Raw genomic sequence first — 22,662 nt, forward strand, 5'->3', positions numbered from 1 at the left:
GTAGCTCAACTCAATAGCTACTTAATATAGATTAAAATATATACAACCTATTCAAAAAAAAGAAAAAAAGTGTATATATAATATATATATATATATATATATATATATATAATGTGTGTGTGTGTGTGTGTGTGTGTGTGTGTGTGTGTGTGTGTGTGTGTGTGTGTGCATCTTTAAATTAAACATTTCTACTATATCTACATTGCTGCTTCTGTGATACTTTACTGTATTTTATTATGAATTTGTTTACCTTTGTTTGATTTATTTATTTATTTATGTTCTTGGCCAGGTCATTCTTGTAAAGCGATTTTTATCCTGATTAAAAAAAAGGTTACTTACTATGTCTTACAGAACCTCTTTTATAAGATTTTGCAGCTGTCCCTACCTTTTCAAAATATTTGTGAAAATATTTATAAAAATCTGGTTAAACCGTATTTGTCCAGAAAGTCCAGATATGAGTTAAATTAGATAAGGAATTTGAACCAAACGTAAAGGATTAAGCTTAAGAGATTAATTCAAAATAATGTTTTAATACTTAACCTTCTGTTAATCAGTTCTGTAGCATGGTTTAATCCAGGACTAAAGAATAAATATATTTTTATATTTTATATTTTTATTTGTCATGAAATGCCCATCAGCAGTTTCATGGACAATGGATGTACTCTACGTATGATCATATGCTGTGGAAGGCAGAGGTGAAGGTCTTTCGTAGCTTTGCTCTCTGTTGACACCAGCATAATTGCTATACTGAGCGCTGGATCAGCCAATCCTTACTAATCAATAAAGTCTTCACCAGCCATTTCCCCCAGTGATTCTGCCCTCATTTCTCCACTAATTGTTCTTTTTCACCCAGGAAGGTCTACAGCTATGCCATGAGCAAAAAGTGTGTGTGTGTGTATGTGTGCATGTTTCGATACTGTAAAATGTAATCTTAAAACAACACAGCAGAATAGAACGTAACATCACCAGTGTTGGGGGTAACGCATTACAAGTAACTCGAGTAACGTAATCAGATTACTTTTTTCAAGTAACTAGTAAAGTAACGCATTACTTTTTAATTTACAAGGAAATATCTGAGTTACTTTTTCAAAAAGTAACGCCAGTTTCTTTGTTTTTCCATTTATTGACTGACAAATCTCATGTCCCCATATTGGGAGAAATCAGAAGTACAGAAGCGTTGTGTGCGCTGTGTGAACATGATGTAGTTCTAGACTAAATGTGAATGTGCATTAATTCATCCTACTCACAAAAAATGTAGAGTTAGTATTCATCAAAATTAATTAAACACAGTGAAATGCAAACTTAGAATATGACACAAACCTGCAATAATTAAATGTTAAATAACACAAATGTATCTAATCCCATTTTAAATAACTAGTGTCTTTGCTGCTGACCTTTGATGATCCAGTTCAACCATACTAATAAGCAAAAATGACTTTAGATAAACTAACAGTTGTGCTTACATTGCATATTGTTTTTTTATTGCTGAAGAGTGTTGAACCTTCTTCTCCTGTGTGCTACTGTACAGACGTGAATTTACTTTTCCTTCAGCCTGAGGTTTATTCATCACACTTCTTGGTGTGAAAAGGCTTTAACATTTGCTATAAATAGAACTTCTTATATTAAAAACAATCAAGCCCTGCTCATATTTAAAAAGTAACGCAAAAGTAACGTAATGCATTACTTTCCATAAAAAGTAACTAAGTAACGTAATTAGTTACTTTTTTGGGGAGTAACGCAATATTGTAATGCATTACTTTTAAAAGTAACTTTCCCCAATACTGAACATCACACACACTTTTTTTTATCCTCCAGACCCAAACTTGACCTTTCGTTACCTTGTGTAGTTCAAACATTTATATTTTTGCTTTATGTACATCTAAAAAGCACAAAGTAATGCTAATTTTGTCTACATTTTGTCATTTTAAATACAAATTCCTAGGATAAACACTGAAATAAATTATGATGAAACATAACTCTGATAAAATGTCCCAGTGATGTTTAATTCAAACCAAGACATAAATATAAATAAATGATTCTATATAAAATTGACTAAGAACATCCACTAAGGTAAAATATCACTTAGTGTAAACCAATTTATGATGTTAAGGTATTCTAATTTCTATACTGCCTAATTGTTGAGAAAAAAAAAAAAGCTATACATAAATAATGGCACTTGAGTGAAAATAAAGTACATCATTATTTCTGGCCCTTGACAGATGAAACTATGTCATTTAATAATCCTATCTTTTTTTCACAAAGAGGGACAGATTCATGGATAATGCAATTGCTTATGAAATAAAAGCCTCTCTCCACTCAGGGACCAGAGATTTAGAACGGAGGGCGATAGCATGACTTCTCTAACCTTGATGTTGGATGCACTGATCACGTACGACAAACTTTCCTTATGGCTTGCAGAGAATTATAGGTCAATTTAGGCTCGGTCAGTGAGACGACCCTCATCAACAACCTCTGTTCAACCATCCTTCCTGCTTTAGAAGTTGACCTTTGCGATTTTTCTTGCAAGGAGAGCAGACTCTATATTGCAATGATGTGTGCTTGTAGTGTGGTCAGTCCTCATGTTGTGCTGGTTGGCCACTCATGTGTACTGATGCTTGTAGGGCCCATCCTGTGACTCTGCTTGTGCGGACTCTGCTGCCCATTTCTCTGGGGCATTATTGCCATGCTGATTTACTACCAGTGAAGGACAATCATCAGAGACCAAATTATAGCCCAATCACAGTGTGTGAGTGTTTGTTCATGGTCGTTAGGTTAAAGCAATGAAGGGCGAAAACCTCTATAGACAATCAGTTACCTTACAGTTTGTATGGTTTTAGCTACCATTCCTAATTTTAGAAGGTTGATTTAAAATACACACATACAAACACAAATAAATTGGTAAATGAGTGCATGCATGGTTATATTTGCCCTTGTTTGCACTGACAGCTTTTGACATATTGCACCATATTTAAGAAACGGGATTCTCGTTGTTTGGAAGTGAGAACCACTTATCTTTAACATTAAAGTTAATAGATCTCCAGGGTGAGATTTTTATTGACATTTCTCATTACCAACCTATGGTGTTTATAGCGATGGTCATAAATGGCTCCATGTGGTGCTGTGTTTTATGAAGAGATCAGCTGTCAGGGCATATGCGTTTGAATCTCTGCAGGATGCAATGACACCGGTCCAGTTTAAAGACTTGAGAGAGGAAAAGAGAGAGAGTGCTTCACTGTATGGGAAACCGGGATAGAATAACTGTAAGAAGTCAAAATAAAGTAAGTAACAGAATGGATAGCCTAATGTCCTGGCAGAAAACAAATTATTATTATTAATAAAAATAATATAAATCCTAAATACCATTAATAAAATTACTATTATTAATTTTTTATATATTGATATATATATAGATATATATAAATAGCGATTATATATATATATATATATTATATATATATCTATATCTATATTATATATATATATATATATATATATTATTATTATTATTTATTTATTATTTATTTATTTTTTACAGTGTGACAACTTACCCCATATAATACAAACACATCCACAACTAAAATGTACAATACAATATAGTAAATAAAAATAAACCTTATCCGGCAATAGCATCTTATAGTGTACAAGACTACGAGCTTGAGGATAAAGTACTTCAAACATAAAGTTCATCAAACAAATTAAACAACAAAATAATAAAATATATGTTAAGCCCTCACTAATAATAGGTTCATGAAGGGCAAAAAAAAAAATATATATATATATTGATTATTAAAATGTCAAAAGGCATAGGGGAGCTGGTGTAATTGTAATTATCTGATAAAATAATCTGTTGGAGGTGTCACTTGTTAACAAAATGGACTTCCAGCGCAATTTCTCACTTAAATGTACAGTATAAACCTAAAATAATAATAATAATAATAATAATAAGCAAAGAAATTAAACGAGCTAAAAAAATAAAACAAAAACACACAAAAAATAATTTTAAAAAATAAAAAACCAAAAAAAATAATAATAATAATAATAATAATAATAATAATAATAATAGTAAGACTTTCAGAAAGTCACTCAATTTGGACCTAACCCCTTGGGCATATTTAAGTTTATTTATATCAAATATAATCTCAAAACTATTTTGTTGTTGTTGTTGTTGTTGTTTTAATTTTGTACCGTTAGCAGTACATTCGCATAAAATAATAATAATAAAAACAATATAAACAAAATTTTTAACAATGCCTGTCAGCGTCTTGGCGACAGGCTGTTGCTAAGCAGTTGCTAAGGTGTTCTGGGTGGTTATTTACTGCCTCGAGTCAAAAAAAGAAGTCCTGAGTATGAGCCAAAGCTAAAGAGTGCGCAGCAGTGAGATACTTCATACTTGCCTTAGCAAACAGCACTAACGAGTCCGTATCACATTCCTAGAGAAGGCAGACATTGATCAGCCAATCAGCGCTCAGTACACATCCACAGCTGAGAGAAACAACGCGAGATCTCCGAGAGAGAGATTCAGCGAGAGGAACCGTAAACACCGGCGAGCCAGAACCCGATTCTCCCTCTGCGGATCTGCTGGATAAAACGAAGGGTTTTCATGCTCTTGAGACTGCACAGAAACAGTACAGGTAAATTAATTCTTCATCGACTGCCTTGAAATAGCGTCAAAAGGGGATTACACGGGCTGTGAATAAGAGGCGGGATGACGTCACCGCTGCCGCTGCTTTCTTTCAGTCCGTAAATGTTGTAACGTGTTCAGTGTAAATGACCCGTTACCCTATTAATTATAACGTTACAGTGATGGGTGCAAGTCAGCTACACTGGGTCCCACTTTATTTGACTGAGCACTATACAGCACACAATAAGGTTTGTGTGTGGTGCACTGGTGATGTTCTGTTAAGTGTTTTATTATGCATAAATATATGAAATAATTGATTCGGTCTCCCTCTGTTTTTAGTCATTTGATTCTGTTATGTTAATTCTGACACCTTAATATGCATTTGTTTTGTCTGTAGTTTGGTGGAGGTATGACATTAACCAGGGGCTCCTTCACTTATTCCAGCGGAGAAGAATATACTGGAGAATGGAAGGAAGGCAAGATTGATTTGAATTCTAAGGACATTTTTCATAAAATGAGCCAGGTTGTCACATGTGTTTTAAATGCTGTATCTTTTATTGGTTATTTAAATTTCTATTTGCCAAAACAATTACATTTTTGAATGCCATAATATCCATTTAAAAGTTTATATATTATTGAATAATTTTAGATTAATCAACACTGTAAGATATAAAAACAACTATTTCTATACATTCTATGCTGTACTAAACAATATTGTCAACTCTTTCATTACTAACTACCAATAGGACTGAATTTATAGAAATGATCTTTTTTATAAGTTGGGTGTTGGATTTGATTGGTACAGAAAATATAAGCACAATTGTTTTCAGTTGTACTGTATATCTGAAAATGTTGACAAGGGACACAGATGTGAAACCTTGTAAAAGAGCTTTATATCTGTCAGAACATATTTTTTTTTCTTATATATTAATCTATAATTTATTTATTTATGATCTGAGGAAAGGTGGGTTTAGCCGGAGTCCCACTATACAGTATATTAACATCCTTAAACACGTTCATAACACTTGTGTCTTTCTGATTGCTGTGGGAATTGTAGCGCACTGCTTAATGATCCAAACGGCTTATGTAATATATGCATGACATTCATTCTAATTATAGTACTAATTATCAGAGCCATTAACACAAAAGAGCGCAGTCTATAGCATTAGTATGCTGGATAAAAACTTAGTGTTCATTTAAGAAGCAGTGTGTTTTGCTGTGCAGGTCGGAGGCACGGTAAAGGTGAGCTGAAGTTTGCTGATGGCACCTGTTATAAAGGTCACTTTGAGAATGGCCTGTTCCACGGATCAGGGGTGTTAGTCTTTCCCGATGGATCCAGGTGATGTGAACATGTGATCAGATTCAAAATACTTACCTACTTTAACTGAGATGAACATGTTGGCAGTGACCACTGTGAGACTAGTCATGTCGAAAACAGCACCATTTCTGCTCAACAGGTACGAGGGTGAATTTGCCCAGGGAAAATTCCAAGGGGTCGGAATCTTCAGCAGGTTTGACGGGATGAAATTTGAAGGGGAATTCAAAAGTGGCCGTGTGGAAGGATATGGTAAATATTCCACCATAATCTGACAAATAGCTACATTTACATGCACCCAAATGATCTGGGTATAAATAGGACCCAATGGCTCAATCGGAATGAAAAGCCTTAATTAAACACCTCAAGGTTTGATCTGGGGTTCGATCCCCGTTTCCATTAGGTAACCTTGATCTCCGTACAGTAACTCGCTACTAAAAGAAACTTTTAACTTCTAACAATGCTTTTAATTTACCACAGGATCGTAATAGGGATTGCGATGCTGTTTGCGTAAACATGTTTGTTTGATCTTATGCGTTTTCGGGAACACTGACCCTATATCGGCAACAACGAGACATACAACAATGCTTTAATTACAGGTCGTAAGTTACAGCTAACATTGCTTTGGAAATGCACACACGAGTGAGCCCTATGACCAATAAACTTTCGATCGGATTGAAAAGGGTGGTGTAGACCTGAAAAAAAATTTGAAGCAACAGGAAAAAAAAAAAGCAATTGAAATCGGAAATTGTACATTTCGTAAAGTTAAATCGTAAATGCTTGAATCTGACTATTTTCTAAATCGTATTACATATATGAGCAGTGCTATGAATTTTAAGTTTACACATTTTATTACCTCTTACATATTTGCATATATTTATTTATGTCTCACATCTTAAGAACTTGTCCGTGGCTAAAAAATTTACTAAAAAAGCTTTTCTGATATAAATGGCAGCTTTCTTTTAAGATACGTCAGCAAGGCAGAAACGACATTTCTTTTTTATTCTGATTGATGAAAAGTATGAACATTTAAAAATACAGTCAGAATCAGAATTGTTTTGAAATGTGGAAGTAATCTAAGCTATTTTCTATGAATGTGTGAGACTGCAGGTAAATAACTAGAAGAATAACAAAGTACAGCACATTTGCGCTACAAACTAGTGTGTTTATAATCATGATAATAAAATAATATAAGAAATACAGTACTATTTTGCAATATCAATCAGCATAATAACCACTGTTTTTTTATAGAGCTAAAATAACTAGAAGCAGAGGACACCAGAAGCCCTCACACATTCAAGTCACAAATTTGTATACGTTAAAAATAAAGTGGATAATTAAAGGTATTTATTTTAATTACTGTTCATATATGTGGCATTTGTTCCTAGGATGTGTGAAGATTTTTAGCATGAATAAATGTGGGTTTTTTTCATAGGGCTGCTGACATTTCCAGATGGTTCCCATGGTGCTCCGCGGAATGAGGGAGTGTTTGAGAACAACAAGCTTCTGAAACGTGAAAAGTGTCAGGCTGTGGTGCAGAGAGCCAAGAACTCAGCATCCACTGCCCGCGGCTTCTCTGTATGACAAACTGACCTCAGTGAAAGCACCCCTAACTGCAGCTTTCAGATCAGGCCCCCAAATACGTTACGGATTGCAGTGTCACAAATGAAGTCTAAGCTGACTCTGGATCTGCGCTCAGGGGTGATCTCTGCCTTCACCAAACAACGGAGCTCAAGAACATGTGAGATCCATCAGACCCTCAGGGATGGATGAAAGTGTTTCCATTCCACACATCTCTGTTTCTCTCACATTGTTGCTCTGCCTTGGTTTCCTCTGTGGCTTAAAAACATCACAAAATTCTGTACGTTTGTTATGGAGGCATGGATAAACTCAAGTCACCATCAGAGGCATTGCAGGTAAAGAAGTGTGGTCAAATGAAGATGTTTTTGGTAAATGAATGGAATTTGCCTTCATGAGTCTGCGATTTGACTGTATCGTTGCTATTGTAAGTGTTTGATTGTGTCTTTATTGCACATTTGCCTTAGTTCTTGCATTAAAAGTCAATATTGCTGGATTAAAATTTTGTTACCGATATACAACGACAGTGAGGGAATGTTTTCAGCAAGCGGTCTTATTATTTATTTATTTTGTTTAAGTACATTCATTTAAAATTAGTATGATTTACTAATACATTATAGGATACTGTTACATTCTTTTTTAGTTGTATTGTTTCTGGTACATTACAGAAAACTATTTGAAATATTTTTAAAAAGTATTGGGTTGTTAGGCAGATATACATTCACTTCAGATGTTTGATGACTGATTTAAGTGTGTGTTTGCTTTATTTTCTAAACAGACTGCTAATTCACTACTGTTCCCATCATCCACAGTGTCAGACAGAAGCCTTAGTCACTATCATCTAAAAGCATTTTGCACTATTTATTTGAGCAGAGAATCAAAAGACTGACATGAAAAATGAAAAAGTAAAATAAAAGTCAGAAAACACCACTTGATCTTTTTTTTGTGACATTGGTAACATTACAATCTCACTGACCCCAGAGATTCATCCAAGTGAATTACTTAATACATACGCATTTATATTTTAACATACGTAGCCTGTCATTCCTCTCTCAAAAATCAGTTAACAGAATATTAACAGGGCACAGAATGGCACAGAGCATTTATCCAGTGCACCAGCCACTAAATGAAACCATACTGTGTGTGACTAAAAGCTTTCTAATCATAGAACTGCTGAGAGTGTTAAGTGATTCACAGGCACACTGTGATGTTTCTATCAGCAAGACTGCCAGTGACACACAGGAAAACCTGTCATGACACCAGGCCAAGAGATCAATTTGGAAACTGGATAAACCAGGCCATGGATTACATCTCTAATACAGCAGCAAAACACACTACAAAGGGAAGAGCTGGCATGTACCCCATATATTGGGGTAAATTTTTGCTTTCAGGCTGCCGGATTGTCATTATATAATAAGCACAGATGACGTAGGTCTCACCAAGGCTGCTGCATTTATTTAATCAAAATACAGTAAAAACTAAAAATGTGGAATATTTTTACAATTAAAAATAACAGTTTTCTATATGAATATATTTTAAATTGTAATTTATTCCTTTGATGGTGAAGCTGAATTTTCAGCAGCCATTACTTTAGACTTCAATATCACATGATCCTTCAGAATTAATTCTAATATGTTTTGAAAAAAAAACAAAAACATTATTATTAATTATCAATACTGAAAAAAGTTTTTGCTTAAGGTTTTTGTGGAAACAGTGATACACTACCAAAGATGTTACTCAAAAGTAAGTAAATGCTTGAAAAAGAAAGAAAGTCAATAGAAAGAAAGGCATTACCATCAAGGACACTAAATTAATCAAAAGTGATAGTAAAGCATGCAGCCTTGGTAAGCATAAGAGACTTTTAAAAACATAAAAAAAATTAATAAGTCATTAATATGCCACCTTTTATATATATATATATATATATATATATACATACATACATATACGTGTGTGTGTGTGTGTACATCTGTTCCAATATATATGCCTCATTTTTATATAGATTAATAAAACCTCATTGATATACTGATGAACTGGTGAGGACAGGCACCTGTCATCACCAATTAACACAGAAAGTAAATAGTTACTCAGACAGATGTGGGGTTTTTCTCCAGCTGTGCACCTGTTCACAGAGGCTCTAATGAATCCAATGCATCTCCATGTGTCTGTCAGGCCAAACCAACCTCTCTCATCTGTTCCAGTTTCTCCAGTGTCTCCTTAGTGTTAAACTTCACTTGCTTGCCTTCCTGAAACAAGCAAATTAAGTGTTTTATATCCAGTGTTCTGATGTTTTTTTTTTTTTTTTTTATCATATATATATTTCCTCACCCAGCATGATTTGTAGTACTTACAGCATTCTTGATCTGCATATTGGCTCCTGTCAGTATAAGGAGTTTGATGATTTGATATTGATTTAATTTGACAGCATCATGCAGAGCTGTGTCTCCTTCCTTTAAAAGAGGCAGGAAACCTTTTTAAAATATTTTAATTGAATTATAATCTGCATGTTCAGTAAATGTTTCCTCATGAATTATTTATCTGTTACCCAATCTTTGGCATTAATATTGATTCCACTGGCTAGAAGATGCTGGACCATGTCGCTGTGACCTGTCCTAGTGGCCCCATGTAAAGGTGAGCTAAGCAGCTGTATGGAAGAGAATAGAAAGATTTTATAATAATACACATGCTCAAGGCAGCTTATTTACTTTTCAGTATTTTGCATTAATTTGTCTCTGTCATTGATCTCAGCTCCTCTCTCCTGAAGAATTGTCAGAGCTGAGAGACTTCCACCTCCTGTTTGGATCTCCTTCATCTCCCAGAAATTTTTACTTCCATTTTTTTGCTAAGCTGCTCCTTTTAAAAAGTCTCTGACACACATCAGAGATCATTTTTGATGCTTAAACACTCAAAAAAGCAAAAATACTTATTATATAATAATATATGCAATATTCAAAGTCACATAACAACAATAAAGATAAGAAAGGCAGATGGTTTCCCTCACCACAAGAACATCCAGTAGGTCTTTGGAAGCTGCAATCTCATTCTAGATCTTCTTCTTCGTACACAGCTTGATAATATTCTCTGCCCCTCCCAGATCAACGATCTCACGCCTCAGATCAGAGGAGATCTCTCTCACTCGTTCTTCTGCCTGCATGAAGATTTCCCTTCTCTTTATCACTGACTGATTGTCTTCCTGCATACAGTACATGAAGTCTTCCTACAGTAAAACTGGTTCACACCAATTTTACACAGCAACACTTAAAGATATAGCAACACTACAAAATAAAGGTTCTTCATTGGCATCTATAGTTCCCTGAATAACTTTTTAACATCCAAGAAACCTTTCCATTCCAAAAAGTTATTCAAACATATAAAATGTTCTTCACACTAATAAAAAGTGCTACTAAATGGTTCTTTGGGGAACCAAAAACGGTTGTTCTATGGCATCACTAAATCATAGTTATGCATTTTCTTCAGTTTCTGAATTTTTTTCTGATCTTCTTTTGTCTCATTTGTTTCAACACCCCTTAGGTAAATGTTCAGAGGTAGCTCCTATAGCCCTCTGTTATGCTTTGAGTATCAAGTTTATCTCATACTGGTCAAATGTTCATTTCACATTAAAAGTCCATATTTTGATCTCTCTTCAGATTGTTTACTCATCTCAACCAAAATCCCCAACCTTTGTGCCAGAGCTTGACGCTTCAATAAAATAAAAGACAAATAAGCTTTCTCAGACTTAATGGGCATAAAATACACAGAAAATGACCAAAATAGGAATAAAGACTTCTAAAAATCCTATACCTCCTCCCGTTTATCAAGTGCTGCTGTTCTATCAACCACAGCTGTCATCCACAGTATGTTCTCATCCATTATGGCAAACCAAAATATTATTTTGGAGATATTTGAAATTAAAAGGTTGCTAAATAGATAACGTTGCTTCTAAAACCTATACATGCACTACCATTAAAAAGTTTGGGGTCAGATGATCCTCTTATGTGCACCAAGTATAAACTGAAATATAATTACAATTTTAATAACCTGTTTTCTATTATAACATATTTTCAAATATAATTTATTCCTGTAATGCAAAGCTGAACTTTCCACAGTCATTACTCAAATCATGATCCTTCAGAAATCATTCGAATATGCTGATTTTCTGCTCAAGAAACATTATTATTATCAATGTTGAAAAACAGCGGTGTATTTTTGCAGAAACTGTGATCCCTTTTTTTCAGGATTCTTTGCTGAATAGAAAGCATTTAATTTGAAATAGAAATGTTTACTTTACGGTCTTTACTTTTGATCACTGCTCTCCTTGTAGAATAAGACTTCTTCTAAATGTTCTGCTGCTAGCATCGTTCATTTAATTCAGTTTTATATTTTGTTTGTTAGATGGTGCTGACGTGGTTCTGGTCCTGCAGGTGTGTGATGAGGTGAGTTTAGCTGGTCTTGGATATGACATGCAGCACCCTGGATCTCTGCTGCATTATTACGGGTCTCTCTGCACGGGCGCCATGAACACACAGGTGGTTCACGATGTCAGTGCTGAGACCATCTTACTGTGGGAGCTGGTCAAATCTGGAGCCATGCGAGACGTCACAGGTCTTAAAAACGCCAAAGCGCAGTGCCCTTAACAAACAATACTCCGGAGCAATCCCATCATGCAGCACACTCCGGAGCAGTATTCAAGGCTTATTGTATCCCATCATACAGCATGTTCTGGAAATAAATCGTGAACTTTTTGCTGAGATCTCACAAGAGGTCACGGAGGCCTTTCCAATGTGTGTTAATAACTTAGATTAATATAATTAAATTTGGTAGTAGAACCAAAGAGTTGTGCATTGCATTTTATTGGTGCAAATTAGTAGTGGTGATATTTATTTTGTACAACATTTGCAACTGCTTTTTATCACTTAATAAGAAGCACCACTACTGAACAGACATTTAGAAGTTGATTTTAAAATGCAAAGTATTGAGAATAAAAATAAAGCTCTGTAAATACTTGCATTTTTACAACACTATAAGTGTGTCCTATCATATAATGAAAAGTTCTACACACACTTGTGGTCTTCATGGTCACTTGAAATATGTCATAGAAGTAATCAAGTGGTTGAGTGCAAAGACCGCAAGTGCAGGAATTTGGACAAGGCATTTTTTCCAATATATAGTGCATGACAAGCTATAAGCACAAAAACACCTTGCCCTTTATGAAGTCAGCTAGAGGCCCCTTTCCAAGCTCGGAGACAGTGCGATCAGTCACATTTAGGGAAGGTGCAATCATTCGACCATCTGAACGATCCCACATAGATAAAGTGGGATAAGACCGGGAAACTCTTCCAGGTATGTGAGATCATGGTTAAAGTCTATCACAATGTCACATGACAACAGAAGAATGATTCATGAAGTGTGAATGCAACACATCTAAACAGAATAAAGGGAGGAAAGGTAAACAAAATACTAAAGTTAGAAAAAAATGATATGACCACCATTGTGATATTCCTTTTGCTTTTCACCCAGCAGAAAAATCCTTCCAGTGCATCAACTTCTCTCTGCAACAAATGGAAGAAAACAGTGATTTCACATTAGGGCACATCAAATCTGAGATTACTTCAAAGTTCTCTGTAGCACTTCCTACAGATGTTGTCACTTACTTCTGATGTCGTGGTCAAAACATCTTGATCTCAATCAGCATTTGCTGTACCTGGGTACAGCAAATTTTGGGTTTGCACCAGTATGAAAGCGTGTATCACCTCCTCGCCCGCTCTGTCCATGTTGCTGTTGATCTGCTGCACGAGTCGACGCTCCAGAAACTCGATGCACTGCTCACAGAGGGTCGGGTAGATTAACCTTTCCACTGCCTTCTGAACAGAGGCAGAGAACTCTTCATGTGTGATCGAAAAAGCTAAAAACTAGCATGCAAAACTAATAAAAAACAGCACTTTCACACACCTCCATTAAAAAGCTTTGGTCGTTCTCCTCGTAAGCGCCTGTTTGTTTCCAAGAGGTTCCTTTGCTCTGTATCTTGAGGGCGCAATCTGACAGATAAAAGGACCAGGTTTGTCAGTTCAAAGGCTATTACAACAGTCTTTGGTTTGAAAAAAAAAAAAAAAAAAAATAAATAAAAATAAATAAATATAAATATATATAAAGATGAAACTGCAGTGATACTAGTTTGTACTAATCTACAGTATGTCTTAAAATCTGTTTGTTTGTACGTGAAAGGAGCAGTTCTCAGCCCTTTCTTTCAAGAGGGGCACCGTCTGAGAGTCACGATGCCGAAACATGAGCTTCTGTGAGTTTCTTCATCACATCCATCTTTCTTTTTAATCCTCCTCGGCTTATCTCCGTCTCCATTCACAGCAATGTAGAGACATTCCTCAAACCGCATGACAGAGAGCAGCAGCCATCAGCATTTTGGTGGCAGAATGAATTGAATGATTTGAAAAGTTGAGGAGATATATAATATATAAGTCCTGGAAAAGAACATAGAACATCTTTAAAAGTTGAAAAGGGGGGATCTGTAAAATATAAATAATTTATATTGGTAACATTTCATTAAATAATGTATATATTAGGTGTATAAAAACCTAAATATAATTATTTAAAAAAAAAATATAAAAAAAAAAAAAAATCTTATATATATATATATATATATATATATATATATATATATCTATATATATATATATATTATATTATATATATATAATATTTGATTATAACTTCTTATAATGTTTAGGTACTGTATTTTATATAGTGTAAAACATATGTATACAACACACAAACTATATCAAAATATAGTTTCTAAAATATTAATTATATAGTTTAATATTCCTAAGTATTGTACAATTAATTCATCGAATGATTTGTGCTGTCTAATGCTGATCTAGTGTTAGAGCAGATGACTCTTTCATATTGCTGTGGATTACCTGATGCAGAACATAGATATGATTGTTTTATGTGCTGAAGGAGGTGTAATTGTCCATGAGTCTGTCCACCATGGTGCTACGGGAGATGACAATGGGTGCAAAGAGAGTGTTAATGCTGTCTTCAAAAGCAGGTAGCTGAGAACACATATAAAAATAATATTAATAACCATTCAATATTCTACACTTATATCCATGTATGTCAAAATGTAGGCATAATACAATTTTATTTGACATGAAATAATAATTATACTAATTATCTATATTTAAATATCTCTGTTTCATGTTTCTTTAAGTCAAACAGCATTCAATTCATTTTTCTCACTTGTTCTCCTTCTTTCTGGGAAACTCCATACTGCTCCTGAATCTGCTGCTCGAACTCAGTGTTAGTCCAGTAGAACAGAACCTCTCCGCTCTCACTGGCCATCAGAAGACACTTTATTTTTCCTGAACACAAATGCAATTATTAGAACAATAGTAAAATCCCAGTAACACTGTTTCACTCACATTGCATAATTATAAAATGGCTTCATTTAAACATCAGTTTCTTAAAATTATCAATGAACCTAGTCAAAAAATCTATACTCGTAATTTACCAGTCCTAAACAATAGCCTAATAATTTGTATTGGATTACACACGAGAATATATATATATATTAGAAAACAGTTAATAAAGGGCCAGTATGACTCCTAATAGGGTAAACACTGTTGACACCAAAAGGAATATAAAATTAATATTGATCCATATACTACTTCCATAATCTTTTCAGTAGGAATTGTTCCAATACAATACAATAAAATATAATACAATGCAAACAAGTACACAATACCCAATAATAGGATGAACTGCAGCAGAAACCCAAACCCAAACTAAAGCTCATCCAATCTGATGCTTAAAGGGATACTCCACCCCAAAATGAAAATTTTATCATTAATAACTTACACCCATGTCGGTCCAAACCCGTAAAAGCTCTGTTCGTCTTCGAAACACAGTTTAAGATAATTTGGATGAAAACCGGGAGGCCTGTGACAAAATTTTCATTTTGGGGTGGAGTATCCCTTGAATTCACAGAAAGCCAAAACGTTTAAGCGAGAACTTTTTTCACTAAATCTTCTAACCTACACGTTTTAATACAGTAAACTTAAAGTTTACATAGTTTGATGCTGTGATTAGTAAAATGGAAACCAATGATTTAACACTCTCTTTTTAAGTCTTTCTAAGTCTGTGATAATAAATTTATAAAATAAAATGAAATTATCTTCCTGCTTTGGTGGACACAAAAAAAACAAAAAAAATAAATAAACTAATTATAAATCAAAACTACTAAAATCACCACAAAATATTAAAAAAATTATAAAGAAATGGCTAGTAACTGGCTAGCAATGGCTTGAAGGACTGAAATAGTAATTTACTGTAAAACGTACTTATAACATTTGTGTTATTCAACTTCAGCGTTATTTTTGTTTTTACTTAATTATTTATTGATTTTTGTTACTCAGATAGGCTAATATCAATCACACTTGCATTTCTTTCTTTCTTTTTCTTTCTTTCTTTCTTTCTTGGGCATTCAATCAAACTTTCTTTCTTTTATAAACCAAACCTTTCTTTTGCTTTCTTTCTTTTCTTTCTATCTCCACTTCTTTCTTTCTTTCTTTCTTTCTTTCTTTCTTTCTTTCTTTCTTTCTTTCTTTCTTTCTTTTCTAAAATAATTCTAAATAAATATTTTAGTGTTTTGACCTTTCCTTTGTTCAGTGTATTATACACACATGTAAGAATTTAACTTTGTATCAACTTTAACCTTCTGTGTAATTGGCTCATGCATAGTATAAACATCATGATATCCACCATCTTGGCTCAAGGGGGATGGGATCTGGCTACTCCAAATAGGGTCAAAAGTATAAACATTTTCATGCTGGGTTTGGTTACAGTGTGTATGGCAAACTCTGGGAAGTCACGCAAAGGTAGTTTAACTCTTTGCAGAACTCCAGTTCACAGCATATACAGAGAAAGAAACGTCACACTTCATTATGTCTGTATATGAATCCATGCTGCGGATTGTCAGCTTTGATCAGATGACAAAGACCTACCTGCTTGCTTCACGAGGATCATGCATATTCATAATTAAACCAAGGTTGCAGGTCAGTCAGGACGTTTTGCTTTGGCAAAACAAAAGTGCTCCAATAGATTTTATATATATATATATATATATATTATATATATATATATATATATATATATATATAGTATATATATATATATAATATATATACTACATACATGATGTTAATTTTATTTTTTTTTACATGTAAAATTCACTCTTTCATAGTCCAAATATATAAAAGTAATTCTAAATATCTTACACAATTTTGCGTCTCAAATAAATCAATATTGGTTATAATTTTTTATTTGGTTTGATATGAAACAAAAGCAAAAATGCAAAGAAAATTTTTATTTATATTTGATTTTATTGTAAGCTAGTGAATTTTAGTGCTTTGATGGTTCTTGTGGTCTAAAATTCAGTAAATATATAAAAGCCTGCTAGGTATCGTCAGACTTTGGGACTCTTGGTCCCAAGTGTGAAATGAGTCTGGATTCTGTTTATGAGTGAACCATGTTGAGTATTTTAAGATAAACCACATGTGAACTGCAGAAATGTTTTGTTTTATAGCATGATTAAAATTTTTTAATGCCTGGAGTTAAAAGGTAGTATATTAATTTAATGACCATGTCAAGGCAACATATTTTGGTTTGCTCCAAATACATAATCTACATGGCTATATAATTCGAAACATTTCTTGAACCAGCTTTGATGAGAAGAGATCCAAATCCCCTTTATCTAAATCTCTCTTGTTCAGGTGCAAATGGTTCTCATCACTTAGTACTGCACACGATTGTTCTGACACCACAGTTCGCTCTCATTCTTCAAAAAAAGTCTTGTCCCAGCTGCTTGGAAAGGGAACATCTGCTGATGTACACACTGCAAACTGGCTCCTTCCCTTTGAGAACCCTCCAGTGCTGGGATGGGGACCCTGCCGGGCCTTTGAAGACTAGTGAGACCTGACCTGATGGGACATAAAGCTTTCTGTCATATGACAGTCTATTAAATACACTGAACGTACTTGAACAGTTAAAAAAAAACAAAACATCACCACAAATAATACAATACATCACACTATCACACAATAAAATACACTAAACGTACACTTGAACCAACTTAAAAACAACAACAACAAAAACTAATAACAATATATAATAGCGCTATATAATAGACTACATACATATACATATTATATATATATATATTATCAGGATATATATTATATTTAGATATTATGTTTTACATTACTTTAAATATACACACACACACACAATGTAAAAAATGTTATGAACAATAAGTTATGACATATGTTTTACATTACTTTAACAACAACAACAATTACTTTAAACAGTTTTCAACTTTTATTTTACAGCTAAGTTTATTGTACTTAAAAAATTAATAAGACATTTTAATTTAATTTAAGTTGAAATGACATAAACAGCTAAGTTTATTGTACTTAAAAAATTAAGGCAGCAACTTATTTTTTACAGTTGAATATTCAATACAAAAACAATAACTAAAATAAACAACAAATCAACAAAAAAAGAAATACAATAAACAAACAAACATAAACATATTTAAATAATATAACAAAACAAAAATAATATTCAGACAACCATTTTCATAATAAAATAATGCTCTTTAACTGAAAAATATGAACAACTCTAAATTTGCAATAAAAACATTCAAGGAGGAAAATAGCTTGTAAAAGTGTCATTTTACAAATCAAAGACCCTACAATTCTCTAAAATCACAACAGAATCTTTAGAATCTAAAGAAACATTATGATGTTGCCAGAATTATTGACCCTGTAAAATCATGGCTGTCATAACCATACAAAGAGCCAAGCCCAAGGAGAAAAAAAAAAGAAAAAAAAATATACCTTTTTTCAGCATTCATATAATCCGTTTGAATGCTGAATCACTATTTTTGCATTGTGAATGAGTGACCAAAGAATATACAATGTAAAACTTTATGATACAACACAATACATTTAAAGTTAAAAAAAACAAATACTTCATAAACTAAAAGTTAAAATCAACACCACTAAACATTAACATAAAAAAACTACAATATATTATAACAAAAAAGTACAATATAATCATCTGCAAACAAAAAAAAAACACACACAACAAAAACAAAAACACACATTTATACAAATATAAAAATAATATATAGATAAAGCACACAACACAAAATCAAAATCAAAAACCAATTGTATGTACATTTATTATTATATCAAAAGGTTTGTACCTGTGCAAAAAATGTGTCACTCATCATGCTTAATATTAATTAAGACAGCTAGCAGCAAAAATGAATCGCTGTACATGCGTCCCTAAAAGTATTTGCACACTTTGGCAACACTTAAAATGTTTTCAAAAACAAATATTTAAAAAACAAAACAACAAAATATCAAGCCAAATGGCAGTTTTTCAGAATGTATGATACTTTGTCTTTGTCATTACATTTTAAATTACTTTAAAAAAAATTATTTTTGCAAAATTTAAAGTTCTTGAAAAATAAATACCACTTGAACTGATATGTTATTGATCTAAAGTAATTATTATAAGTGTGGCTTAATTGTCTAGCACTTTCCAGGGTCCCTGTATCAACACAGAATAAGGTAGTGTTAATATAGAAAAAGAAATCTGGAGAACTAAGCTCAGGTTCACAATGTTATAGCAAAAAAATGACATTAATGGACAAGCTAATTTCCTGAGCTCTGCAACAAACTGTATGATACACAGTTCTTCAAAAAGCAAAAAGACACCTTAAAAAACACCCTACTCTTTTTATTCAGCCTTCAAAAGAGTCTGAGCTATAATGGGAAGTCAAACTTGTAAACATTACAGTTATAAAGCGGTATTTCTCAGAGAACTGATGAATCACATAAAGATTGTTGTGTATTATATGTGATTCCTTTCTAATTTAGCAATGAAATATAAGGACGATTTAGCAAACCTCATGGTACCTTCATTGTCATACAGTTTAAAATTATAAAGCAGCAACCAAAACAAAAAATGGTTAAGAGAACCCAAGATGCAAGCTATTTTTCAGGTCATGGGTCAGTATCTTTTTCAGGTCATGGGTCAGTGTTATAAGTTCTTAAAGCTGGCTTTAAATAGAAGATTTATATTTACTGTTCTGTGATGAAAAAAAATAAAAGATTACAGATCAGGATTTGGTATTGTGCCTTTTGAGTGGCGTTAGATACCAGTTTCCAAAAAAAGTACACAAGAGAGATGTAATTCAGATCAAACTGTTATTTGTCCAATGTGATTTAGCAGGATTAACCTCCTTTGTTCCATTTCTAGCAAGCAATCATAGTTCTAAGACTTGCAACCCTAAGCATAACCTACCTCTAAAATCCAAGGGAAATGATTGGTTGAAAAGAACATTGTTCAAGCCCCTTAAATCTAACCTTAGAATCTGATTGGCTGTCAAGCTGGAATGTTGTTTAAGAAAGGCCCACACAGAGGAGGTTTGATTCCAGGAACCACCGTCTACTCTGCTGAATCACATTAAGCTGACAGACAGGCCCACACAGAATCCACACCCACAGAACTACGGAGAACTGGAACAGCTGTCACTTACATCCTCCGCATTTTCATCATTAAAATATTTAGGCTAATCTGACAATGTTTCTAGCTACCAATGAGAATGTAGTGCTGTCATATCTGTTTATACAATTTTACCAAGTTGTTAAAACCATTGCACTAGATTTTTTCCCCCACAAAAGGCCCACACAGATTGACTCTGCTTCCCTCGTAATTTGATCGTGTACCCCATCTGAACCACACATTGGCACTGGGTTCATAGCTTACGCTTGTCTTCAAGCTCTCAGGGACACTCTGTGAAGCACCGTGAGACTTCATCACACTCTTGCAACTGAAAGCGACAAAAAAACACAAAAGGGCAACCAAAATACATTCACTTTCCACAAGTCAAGCTTTTCTTGTGGTAAAAAGAGGAGAAATGTGTGCTTGGAAGCATTCAGTGCAACCCTTGCTTGAACAAAAAGGGTCTTTCTTCACGTCCTCTGTGGGCTTATAAAACAGGCGAAGGCACCGAGATCCGTCGGAGGTCGAATCACTGCTGGTGGTTATCTGCGGTCCAGGCAATAAGCGTTTACTCATCTCTTCGATGACGGAAGAAGCGCGATAGATCCAGGTGGCATGGCTATTGTTCTTCCTGCCCCTGAGCGTCCTTTCTCCCTTCAGCTCAGGACAATGTTCGCAATTGCTCACACCATTCAGCAAGTGCATCCGGCCCGTTCAGCTGCCACCAGACCCTCATAGCACAGGGACGTCGAGTCTAAGGAAGGCTGCCGGTGGCGAGACCTGCAAGCATGTTTTAATATCAAATCAAATCACTCTTACTGTTACACCTCACCAACACACTTACAATTTTAAAACCTACAGACAATATACAGATGACCACCTAACAATATACAATTAGATATACACAATTATAAAAACAGTATACAATTAGACAGGACTCTACAGTTTAGCAATACCATTATACACTAAAATATACAATATATATAAGTTGAAAGTATATACATAATTGTGAGCAACTGCAGCATATCTCAGTGAGGAGCCTTAACTTCTCAGATGTTGTGAAAATATAATTCCTAATGGGCTTATTATATAGGCTAATTTAGACAAAAAAAAAAAAAAAAAAAAAAAAAAAAAAAAAAAAAAAAACTGGTTTTAGGACCCAGTTACATCAAGTGTAAAGGAAGTCTCCAATTTTAGTAAACTCTCTAATCTGTGCACCTAGAGAGCCGCTAATAGCTGCCCATTATCAATCTTACAGAAAACAATATGAGAGTGTTTGGAACACCCTGATGCTGCATACTACTGTACAAAACCAGTTGGTGCATTAAACTGTATGATATGTTTAACTATTGACTTTTTGAAAGAAGTATGTTTGAATGCTAACTAAATGTTGTAATTACAAATACACCGTACAAATGGTGATATCTTGAAACTATTAGTAAACATTAAACTAAGTTTAAGTTTTTGTTTTATTATTAAAGTTTGAAAAGAACATACTTCATTTGAAAGCTAACTTTTTAACATGATAAAATTCTTTAAACTGCATCCCTTGATGATTACCCAATATTAGATCTTTACCAAAAAAAAAACCCAGACTGTTAAAATTTTCAAACCAAGGGAAAACTTTCAGGAAGGTCCCCACGCTGCATTGTGGAATATTATTTTCTGAACAATATGCAAATAAATCGTGTAATCTTTTAATATAGCTAGTGCACTTATTACTAAAACAACTACTAAAGAGTATGTAGTGTGCTACATTCTGAGCACAGCCAGGGATCCCTGTCCATTTGTAAAGAAAGGACCCCCTCTAAGTCCCTGAACATTTCCCTGCTACTCATACTCTTCCAGCATGCAACGTCTGGATTCATCCATCCAATCCATTCGCTTCATTTTATGATGGCACAGACTGAAATGATCATCGAAGATGAGTTTGCTTTGGGCCTGAACGCGTGAGCTGAAGTGCAGTGTGACGGCACGCATCAATCACAACAGTGAGGAGGGATTGTTTGCATCTTCCCCCATCAACTTTCCCCCGGGGAGGCATGTATGCTTCAGGAGTTCAGAGCAGACAGAAGTATGGTAAGAACACAGTCAGCGGCTGTATCACTCGTCGTTTCCGGCTTCTGCAGAGGAAGATTCAGCATTTCCTTTGGATAGAATGCAATTTGAATAAAGAGCCTCCCTGCCAGATTAGTTCTGGAGCTCTAACAACCTCTGGCTCAGATGTAGGTATATGTTTAAGAAATTAAAAGACCTGAAAAGACTACACACTTCAAAGGCAACAGAGAGATCAGCCCGTGCGATCACAACAGTAGCTCTGGTTTTGATGAAACTCCAGGTCATGAAGTCTACTCAACACTCGGCACTCGCGTGTCTCTCCCAGAACTCATAAAAACATATTTTTCCAGATTGCTTTTACATTAACACAATTTTACCCACGGCTTAAAAAAAGAAATATCCAGGCTCTTGTAACTTAAAGAGCGTGTTTCTACATTAATGCACTGTTTTTTTTTTTTTTTGGTTTTTTGAAGCAGAGCCGTCGAGAACGCATTTAGGAAAATTT

General features: G+C 34.1%; 1 protein-coding gene and 1 pseudogene across 1 annotated transcript; one reads left to right on the plus strand and one right to left on the minus strand.

The window, feature by feature from the left end:
- Positions 1-4,374: 4,374 nt before the first annotated feature.
- Positions 4,375-8,063, plus strand: LOC109099649 (MORN repeat-containing protein 4). Its single transcript, XM_042769592.1, has 5 exons — positions 4,375-4,631; positions 5,019-5,097; positions 5,846-5,960; positions 6,079-6,188; positions 7,372-8,063. Exons 2-5 carry the CDS (start codon positions 5,031-5,033, stop codon positions 7,518-7,520), a joined length of 441 nt encoding a protein of 146 aa, XP_042625526.1. The 5' UTR covers positions 4,375-4,631; positions 5,019-5,030; the 3' UTR covers positions 7,521-8,063.
- A 5,132-nt stretch (positions 8,064-13,195) lies between these two features.
- On the minus strand, positions 13,196-20,804 carry LOC122147319 (annotated as a pseudogene).
- Between the last annotated feature and the right edge of the window lie 1,858 nt (positions 20,805-22,662).

The sequence above is a fragment of the Cyprinus carpio genome, chromosome A13 (assembly GCF_018340385.1).
Source record: "Cyprinus carpio isolate SPL01 chromosome A13, ASM1834038v1, whole genome shotgun sequence".
Lineage (NCBI taxonomy): Eukaryota > Metazoa > Chordata > Actinopteri > Cypriniformes > Cyprinidae > Cyprinus > Cyprinus carpio.